This window comes from Heloderma suspectum, chromosome 11 (genome assembly GCF_057233095.1).
Source record: "Heloderma suspectum isolate Gila_16-S chromosome 11, 16-S_ref, whole genome shotgun sequence".
In the NCBI taxonomy this organism is placed as follows: Eukaryota; Metazoa; Chordata; class Lepidosauria; order Squamata; family Helodermatidae; genus Heloderma; species Heloderma suspectum.
The window spans coordinates 12398537-12407993 of NC_139468.1; the positions used below are offsets into that span (position 1 = coordinate 12398537).

At 48.0% G+C, this 9457-nt stretch overlaps 1 protein-coding gene across 3 annotated transcripts; it reads left to right on the forward strand.

Moving 5' to 3' along the window:
* The first annotated feature begins 579 nt into the window (after nt 1–579).
* Nucleotides 580–9218, forward strand: LOC146336995 (immunoglobulin superfamily containing leucine-rich repeat protein-like). Of its 3 annotated transcripts, XM_084816876.1 has the most exons (4): nt 580–610; nt 3013–3100; nt 4501–4554; nt 6474–9212. In XM_084816876.1, the coding sequence occupies exon 4, from the start codon at nt 6489–6491 to the stop codon at nt 7746–7748; it is 1260 nt and encodes a 419-aa protein (XP_084673002.1). In that variant the 5' UTR covers nt 580–610; nt 3013–3100; nt 4501–4554; nt 6474–6488; the 3' UTR covers nt 7749–9212. The 3 variants fall into 3 exon arrangements, with proteins under 3 accessions (XP_084673002.1, XP_084673000.1, XP_084673001.1); XM_084816874.1 differs by lacking the exons at nt 3013–3100; nt 4501–4554 and having other exon boundaries at nt 6474–9218; XM_084816875.1 differs by lacking the exons at nt 580–610; nt 3013–3100 and having other exon boundaries at nt 4464–4554.
* Nucleotides 9219–9457: the final 239 nt, after the last annotated feature.

Genomic DNA, 9457 nt, shown 5'->3' on the forward strand with positions numbered 1-9457 from the left:
GGTAGCTTTAAGAAGCTCATCACCCTATCCCAAGAAAGGAGGGATAAGGCAAATTTCAGTGTTTAATAAATGCCTACTGTCATTTTAGGGAGGCGGATGGTTGTTGCTCATAAAAATGACTTCATGTATTTCTTGAAAGCACATAATTGAGTGTGTGCGTGTGCGCGCGCACGCGCACACACGTAGGAAGTCAAATCAAGTGAAATCCTTTGTGGATGAGACAAAAAGGAGTGTGTGTGTGTGTGATGGATTTCAGGGGTTTGCTCTTCCAAGCTTAGGTAGGCTGCCTCTCAATACCCCCACCCCGCACCCCCAAGATAACACTGGGTAATTCCTAGTCAGTAAGCATTCTGTTTCCTGGTCCATTCTGTTTCAGGACAAAGACCAAACCCCTGCCCTAACCCATGCTAAAACAAAACATCAGCTCAGTTTTGTAATGCCTGTAAAAAATCAAAACCACTTTTCTGGCTCTTGCTAAGCTGGAGGTTGGACTTCGTCGTTATTAATAACGTGTTTGGAATGCGTGAGTCTGTGAGGACCCAACGCAATGTTTACACAGCTTTCTGGCTGGAGCTCTTTTAGGAAGAAAGAAAGGAGAGCCTGGAAAGAGGTAAAAAAGAGGGATTTTTCATCCCTGGTCTTTATCTATAGGAGTCTTTTTTATTTTAAAAAAGTACATTTTACGCGATGGCTCTTTGCTTTTCTGATACTTGATACTTGGTTCTGTTACAATTCCTTTTCCTCACCTCCCCCTACAAAACGGTTGCTCTGCATCCAGGCCAACGCTAGCAAAGCTCCAAGAAACAAAACATCCATGGGTAATTTGGGTTGTTATTGTTTTCTGGAAAGGCCTCAGCAGCCGAGAGGGTGGTGATGGTGATGGTCATAGAACAGGAATAAGTGAACTGGCCAGGCCTGTTCTAGAATGGACTGTACTGTGTACAGTTCTGGTCACTGCATCTAAAAAAGGATATTGCAGAGTTGGGAAAAGCACAGAAAAGGGCAACTAAGATGATCAAGGGGCTGGAGAAATTCCACTAGAAGGAAAGGTTACAATGTCTGGGACTGTTTAGCTTAGAGAAAAGGCGAGTGAGGAGAGATATGATAGAGATGTACAAAATTATGAATGGTGTAGAGAAAGTGGAGAGGCAGATGTTTTTCTCCTTGTCTCATAATACTAGAACCCAATGGGGTCATCCCATGAAGGTGATTGGTGGGAGGTTCAGGACAGGTAAAAGGGAGGACTTCTTCACACAGCGCAGAGTTAAACTATGGAATTTGCTACCCCAAGATGTAGCGATGGCCACCAATTTGGATGGCTTTAAAAGGGGGTTGCACAAATTCCTGGAGGAGGAGAAGGCTATCAATGGCTATATGCTACCTCTAGTATCAGAGACAGTGTGCCTCTGTGCACCAGTTGCTGGGAAACTTGTGTGGGAGGGTGCTGTTGCACACATGTCCTGCTTGTGGGTTTCCCACAGGCAGCTGGTTGGCCAGCATGTGAACAGAATGCTGGATTAGATGGACCTTGGTCTAATCCAGCATGGCTCTTCGTACGTTCTTATGGAAGGTTAGCCAAACAAGGTTTATTTGCCTGCTGGGTGCACAGCAGAGAGCAAGCTGCCATTTGAGGGAAAGGCTCAGAGGGAGGGGCTCAGAGCCTCTGTTGTATATGCAAAAGGGTCCCAGCTTCAATCCCCAGCAACTCCAGGTGAGGTTGGGAAAGACCCCCTGTCTAAAATCCTGGAGAGTGGATTCCACTTGTTGCATGCCAGCCTCTCCCAAACTAGCGCCATCCAGATGTGTTGGACAACAATGCCCATCAACCCCACCCAGCATGATGATCTAGGGCAGGGGTCCCCAACCCCTGGGCCACAGACTGGTCCTGGTCTGTGGCCTGTCAGCAACTGGGCCGCAGGGGTGTGCAGAACCCCCTCACCTTGGGTCCGTGGGGGTCTGCGGGGGGGGGTCTGCGATCCACCCCCCCCCAGGAATCCTCACTGGCCCTGTCCGGCTCCGCTCTGCAGCAAGTCTGCAGAGCTAGCCGGCTGGCTCTGGCCGCTGGCAGACTTCCGGCCGCTGGGACACAAATGACGTCTGCTATGCAGACGTCATTTGTGTCCCTGTTCTACAAGTAATAGGCTATGTAAATCTTTACGTAGCCAGTTACTGCAAAGAATAGGGACGGAAATGGTGTCCACGTAACAGATGCCATTTGCATCCCAGGAGCTGGAAGTCCGCCAGCGGAAATCCCCCCCGGTCCGTGGGAAAACTGGACTGGTCCCTGGCGCCAAAAAGGTTGGGGACCACTGATCTAGGGGGAACCAGACTGAGGAAGACTGTGGGCCATACTGGCTGAGGATGATGGGAGTTGGATTTTAGCACATCTGGAGGGCTCTGGGTCTGAGGAGGCTGGTGTAGGTAGACTATACTGGACTAGATGGACTGATGGTCTAACTTGGTATAAGGCGGCATCCCTAAATTGGCCTTTGACTTTGAGGTAGGGATGTATGAAAGTCCCTTACCTGATCCCGAAGCTTGATTCGCGGTGGATGGGAGGCGCTCCATCCCTCCCCCCGAAATTCTGGCTGGGGGGGAGGCGCCCCGTCCCTCCCCACCAAAATTCTGGCCGGGGGGGAGGCGCCCCGTCCCTCTGGCTGCGAATCCTCCTGTCCTGCCAGGATGCAAATGGCGGCGGCCGTAGCCGCTGCCGTTTGAGTCCCTGCAGTCAGCTGTGATAGGCTACGTAAATGTTTATGTAGCCTATCACGGCTGAGTGAAAAAAAAAACAAAAACCCGCGCGTATGCAAATGGCGGCGCCCATGGGCGCCGCCATTTCCATACGCACTTTTTTCCCCCCAAAGTCAGCCGTGATAGGCTATGTAAACATTTACGTAGCCTATCACGGTGTTTTTTGAAAATCTAGCCGTGATATGCTACGTAAATCTTTATGTAGCCTATCACATTTGTTGTTGTTGTTGTTGTTTTACTTGGAAATGGTGGCGGCGGCAGCCAGTCGGAAGACCGGCCGCCACCGCTGCCGCTGAACCGCCGCCGAACTGCTGCCGGGAGCTGCCGCTGCCAGGGACATTTGCCGAAGGTAAGTCCCATCCCAGGGGGTGGGGGTGGGGTGGGTGGACCGTTTCTCCACCAATTTCGGGGGGCTGAATGCGTTGGCGTTCGGCCTCCCGGAGATTCGTGGAGAAATTCTCCGACATCCCTACGAGATTCGTGGAGAAATTCTCTGACATCCCTACTTTGAGGTCAGCTACCTTGCAGAACAGCGATTCTCAATTTAGGGGGAATCTTGAAGTGGTGTGGCAGGGCCTCGTTCTCACAAACAGCTGACTGAGTGGTCAGTTTGCGACTGGACTGTAGCACGTGACACTGCAGAAGGTGTCTACATGCTGGCTCGGGAATGTCTGGAGCTGTAGGACTTTGTTCTGTCTAAACATGCATAGGATTGCACCTTAACTTGATCAAATATAGTCCTCAATGTAAAAACACGCAGCCACACCTTGGAAGCTTGACTGGGATGCCAGGGACAAGGTTCCCAAATCTAGATTTCTCCCTGACAGGCTAGGTTCCACATACGGATGGGAGAACGAACCATTTTTGTGCTTGCCTAAATTCTCCGAAAATCACTTCGAAGCTTGTTTCAGCTCACTCCCGTTTTCATTTTCTTTGCACATCACATAGTTAAACTATGGAATTCACTACCACAAGATGTAGTAATGGCCACCAATTTGGATGCCTTTAAAAGGGGGTTAGACAAATTCATGGAGGAGAAGGCCATCAATGGCTACTAGTCCTGATGGCTCTATGTTACCTCCAGTATCAGAGACAGTAGGCCAATGAACACCAATTGCTGGGGAACATGGGCAGGAGGGTGCTCACATCCTGCCTGTGGGTTTCCTGTGGGTAGCTGGTTGGCCACTGTGTGGACAAGATGCTGGACTAGATGGACCCTTGGTCTGATCCAGCAAGGCTCTTCTGATGTTCTTATTTATTTTTGACCTGTTTTTGGCTTTTTCAAATGGGAACAGTGCACATTTTGAATGGAAAAAGTATGCATTTCTTTGTGCATTTTTCAAAAGTGGACACCTTCCCCTCATTGAAGATGCATATTTTTTGGGAAAATGCACATTTCAAAGTTGTTATGCAACATATCTTTAGTGACCAGTTGTGAGGGCATAACAACATGACTCAATGAGAAAAACTGCAATTCGGAGATCATGACTTGCACAACATGGCCGAGATGAGATGGGGTTTGAGACCCAGATCCTGGCCAAAGGGGGGGTTCTGCATTCCAAGGTGAGGGTTTCTATCCCCCTGGGTATTGGGAGAGCAGGGTCCCCTAAAATGATAGGCATGGGTGATGGTGGCTCAGAGGATTGTCTCAGCACGTCTCTCTTTCTCTCTTCCCTTTCTTTCCTTTCTCTCTTGCTTGCTCCATCCCAAAGGCAGGGGTAACAATATGCTAGTAATTATCCTATGCAGGTTGCAGAGAAACAACTTACACAGCTTCTGAAAGATGCACAGGCTCAGGCTTTGGTGAGTCTCCATGGGAATAAATTCCAAAACTGCGAGGCAGTCTCTTCGTGTCTCTTTGTAGCCCTGATATTTTTATGAAAGTAGTTCTGGTTGATCTGAAAGGTTGTGATGGGAAGTAGCATTTAGGGCAAAACCCGTGCAAGGCATTTGGTCACCAGCAACAGCGACTTTAATTTGAGCATGGAACGCTATCAGGAGTCAATGCAGGCACTGGAGTGCTGGTGTCATGTACTTCTGATAGCCTAGCCCTTTCAGAAGGCAGGCTGAAGCTTATGAACTGTCAACAAGGGCTGCCCTACGTGAAATGCATTGCAGTAGCCTGGTCTTGAATCTAAGGTGGCTAGTTCTGCATTTGCGAAATAAGGCTGCAGCCTTTTTATCTAGTGGAATTGGTGGAAAGCAATCCTATTAAAGCAGTGGCAAGCAAATGTCAGGACTGCAGGGGAGCATGCTTCAGAATACTCCCTTGCATAGCTGAGTTGGCCATTCTCAAAACGGTGCTCCAGCTCCAGCTTCTGGCCTGCCTGTTGCCCATTCCTACTCCCAAACTCCATGTTTTGGGGTCAGCTCAGAATGATTTCACTGGCCTTGGGGAAAGTGAGATCAAGAATTGTCTGCGTAGTTGCTGTTGCAGCATGCCTTGGTGTCTGTGGATGAGATCTTTCTTCCTGTTTTAGATATGTAATCATTTCTCGCTCAGCAAAACACGTCTTTGCAGTCAGAGAAATGCAACTAGAGCAGCATTTCTTATTAGCCTTAAAGGACATTTTGCCAATGAGATGTACGAAGCGTTGGCACAGGACTGAAACACTGGATCACACCGCCACCTGTATCTTCAGATTTCTTTTCATGACTACCTTCTATGCATCTTTTCCTTTGTCTTCTGGTTTCTCAGTTCCTAACTTTACATTATGGATGCTTTTTCAGTGGTGCTGCAAGCTCAGTTTTTGTCTCTGGGCTTCATGGTCTTACAGGGGCAGGGAGCTTTCAGATGGTAATGTGTATTCCTTTCAATGGAGGCTGGTGGCTCCGATTTTGGTGAAGTGTGAATCCATTCTGGGTCTCAGCTGGCCAGAACTCTAAAGGAGCTATCTAAGGTCCTGATCCCCACCGCCCAAATAGGTTCAGTGCCTTGGATATCTCCTTTAGAGTTCTGGCCAGTTCTGACTAAAACTCAAAGAGGATTTATAGCCCCACCAGAATCAGCGCCACCACCCTCCACTGGTTACTTTGCTTACTTCAGAACATGCTAGAATAGTCCTGCTGCATTTGGGAGCCCTTCTACTCATTCTGCTGAGATGGGCTCTGTACGTCTGCCCCAGAATCAGCACCACTGGTCTTTTTCATGTTTCCTATTTTCTTTAGACCCTTGAGGTCAGATACACAGCTTCCAAAATCTAAGTGTCTTGGGAAGACTTGGGACTGCTGGATTGCCAGATGATTTCCTGCAGTCGAAACAACTGGGGGAAAAAAAAAACCAAAGTTGTTTTCCTTCCTGTAATTAAAAGGTTTCTATTCTCATTTATTGAGAACAACAGACACGCTGCAGGAGATATGGATTTTCCAACTATCTTTAAAACTTAAAAGCAAACGAAGAAAGATGTTGGTGTTGGTGGTGGTGGAGTTCTGATATTTATAGGAGCAAAGGTGCCAGGGAGGAAGGCTTAACCCTTCTCCCCCTAGTTTTATCTGAGATCTAAATTACTCCCCTCCCAAAGTTGCTATTAGATCCTCATTGGAAGGGGGTTTAGACTGGAGAAATGGAGAGAGGGAAGAGGGTTAACTTCCTTCTCCAAATGCCATTGCTCAGATAAAAACCAGAGCTCCCCATAGCTGCAGGTTGACCACCCCAGTTGGAACTAGGCCTCAACAATGTGCAAGATAATAATTTCCTGTCTTCTTCTTCTTTTTGGGGGCAGCTAAACGGGGGGAAAATGTTCTGCTTATTAATGACACTGCTCTTTGTGGGGATCCAGAGCTGCCCAGAGGTCTGCAGATGTGTAGCAATGAAGAAATCTGGCCGGCACAGCACGGATTGCTCATACAAAGGCCTCCAGGCAGTCCCCCTTGGCCTGCCCTCTAACGCAACAGCCCTTTCCCTGTCTGTCAACCACATCACTGACCTGCAAGAAGACTCCTTTGTGGAGGTGGAGGCCCTGCAGGCCCTGTGGCTGTCGTACAATGAGATCGGGGCCATTGCAAAGGGCACCTTTTCCTTCCTGGCACAGCTGCGGGCCATCGATCTCAGCCACAACCGAATTACTGACTTCCCCTGGGGAGATCTGTCCAACCTCACTGCTCTGCAGCAGCTGAAACTGAGCAACAACCACTTGGAAAAGGTTCCTCCGGAGGCCTTCCACACACTGAAGGACCTGAGATCCCTCTGGCTGAATGACAACCATCTCACTGTCCTCTCTGAGGGCACGTTCAGCTCTGTGCCTTTGTTGTCCCAGCTCCAAATCAACAACAACCCCTTTAACTGCTCCTGTAAGATCTGGTGGTTGAAGAGATGGCTGGAGAACACATTGGTTTCAGTTCCAGAGAAGGAGTCCATCACATGTGCTGCTCCTGAACATCTGAACGGCCTTGTTCTTGGGAAAACTTTGAAGCTGGACTGCATGCTTCCATCTGTGCAGCTGGTGTACTCTTCCAGCCTGGGCAACAGTGTGTTGCATGATGGACTGACCCTCTTTTTGCACTGCAATGCTGTGGGGAAACCACCACCGGAGATCTGGTGGAAAATCCAGACGTCGGCTCAAAATGTTGTGATTAATGGGCCAAATGTAGAAGGTGAGGAGGACAACTTGCTTGCTGACGCAACTTCCAAGCAGAGCAAAGGACGCCCGCTGGTCTTTAAGAATGGCTCCATGGCCATCGCTGAGTTCAGCAAAACTGATGAAGGCATTTATACCTGCCAGGCCTTGAATGCGGTGGGGTCTCGTGAGGCCTCAGTCAATGTGGCTTTGGCCAGCTCAGAGAACCCCACAGTGGATCTCCTCCAGAACGACATCCAAGCCACCAAATCCAAAACCAAACCTTGTGACAAAGAAGAGCTCCCTAAACTGGAAGAGAAAGTTGTGTTCATCTACGTTACTCCTGTAGTGCCAGAGACCAGCAGCGATGGAGGAATCCTATGGGCTCCATGGCCCTGGGGTAGCTTGGCTCTGGTTTTCTTGCTTGCTCTTTATAGCTAAAGCACCTGTAATCCAGTATCATATGTAGAAACCTAGTGCTGCACACTTGGAGGCAAGGCTGAGATATAAACACAAGATGTGCCTTTTAAATAGCATGGATTGGTTCAGGGCTTCTGCCTCAATATGAGAATTATACTAGCCAGTTCTGAAGGTGGTATAGAACCCGATTGCCCATGCCTTCATGTGTTTGGGAGTCTATGCTAAAACTCTGCAACCAGAAACCCTGCACTCTGTAACTGGAGTATGTTCTTGCTCTACTTGCAAAGCATTTGGACCTATCCTCACTGCAGACTTAAACCAGCCTAACAGACATTCCTTCTTCCTAGGGAATTCTGGGAATTGGAGTCCTGTGCATAGAAAGTAGAGACCACAGAGAATACCCCACTTCTTGCCAAATTAAAATTCTAGGCGTCTTTGAAGGAAGTCATGACAGTTAAAAGTGGCATAAATCTTACATAGCTTTGTGGTATAGACGAGGGATTGTGTCCAACTGTGTCATTCCAGCAGAACCTAGGTTCCAAAGCATGTGCAAGAGGAGAATCCAACTATAGTGATGTTTGTGCAAGCATGGTTGCATAAGCAGTTGTGCATTACTCTTACACAACCCACTGTGCAACCAGTTGTGCGAGCAAGGGATAAGCACTTGTGTGACAGAAAGATTCATTAGCACTATTTGAGTTTGTTGAATGACACTGTCGAATACTGCCCAAGGTCTTTGTGTGAAGAATTAGAATTTTTTTTTAACTTCCATTTTTTTTTAAATTGCAAAGACTGGGGGTGTTTCCAGACAAGATGTTTTATTTGCAATTGCCCAGCCTCATTCACAGGATTTCCAGATGATGTTGTCTTCCACATGTAAACCTCCTGTGTTTTCACACCACTTCTGTCTTCTTTTTTACCACAAGAAAATCTGTTAAGGGGGGAAAGACAGAATTGCTGCACTTACAATGCCTTTTGATTGGTAGCACTAGGAACCGTCTGTCTGTCTGGAAGCACCCTGGAATAGGAGTTGGGGGGGGGGGGAAGAGCTTGGTTGTCCTGCAATTGGAATTTCTGAGAAGGCAGGGAAAGCTGGGGGAGCACTATAAAAGCCCACATCTCCAGAAAATCCGATGGTATGTATTTTCTCTCTCTCTGGGGCCTATTCCAGCCCATCCCTCTTCACTCTATGATCACCAGTTGACAGGAAACAAGAGAAGCCAGAAAACAGAGAATTAAGGCACAATAAAGTATATGAAGGGCTAAGGGAGAGTAGCTCTCAAGTAGCACCTGTGAGAGGACCCCAAAGGTCTCTAAAAAACAAGATGGGCATTGCATCATACAAATGTTTTCCCCCAGTATCATGATTTATGAACTTCGTTGTGCAACTCTCCCTTTTTCTATGTAATCCAACTCTTTGTTTTATCTTGCAGCGATATGCATTTTGTAATTTTTTTAAAAAATGAATGAGGCTTATTCTTCTGCGGAATCATCTGTTTTGCTTGATCTGTACAGCAAGTAAGGAAAAGAATATGTGAACAGAGTCAGGCCAGTGGCCCATGTTGCCTCGTTGGTCTCTGGGCCCTCATGCCGTGGCCTCTTTTCCAGCCAGAGGTCTTTCTCAGCCCTGCCACTGGAGATCTTCAGACTAAGAAAGGATGCTGAAGATCAGGGGTGCAGAACAATGGTGGGGTGGGGTGGATGGTGGCCCCCAGGCCCTCTGCAGGCCA

Excerpts from the sequence above, each read along its gene's own strand:
- LOC146336995 (XM_084816875.1), top strand. The coding sequence starts at position 4,495 with ATGCAGGTTGCAGAGAAACAACTTACACAGCTTCTGAAAGATGCACAG. Across the intron at positions 4,555-6,473 it reads ATGCACAGGCTCAGGCTTTG|CTAAACGGGGGGAAAATGTT; the intron begins GTGAGTCTCCAT and ends TTTTGGGGGCAG.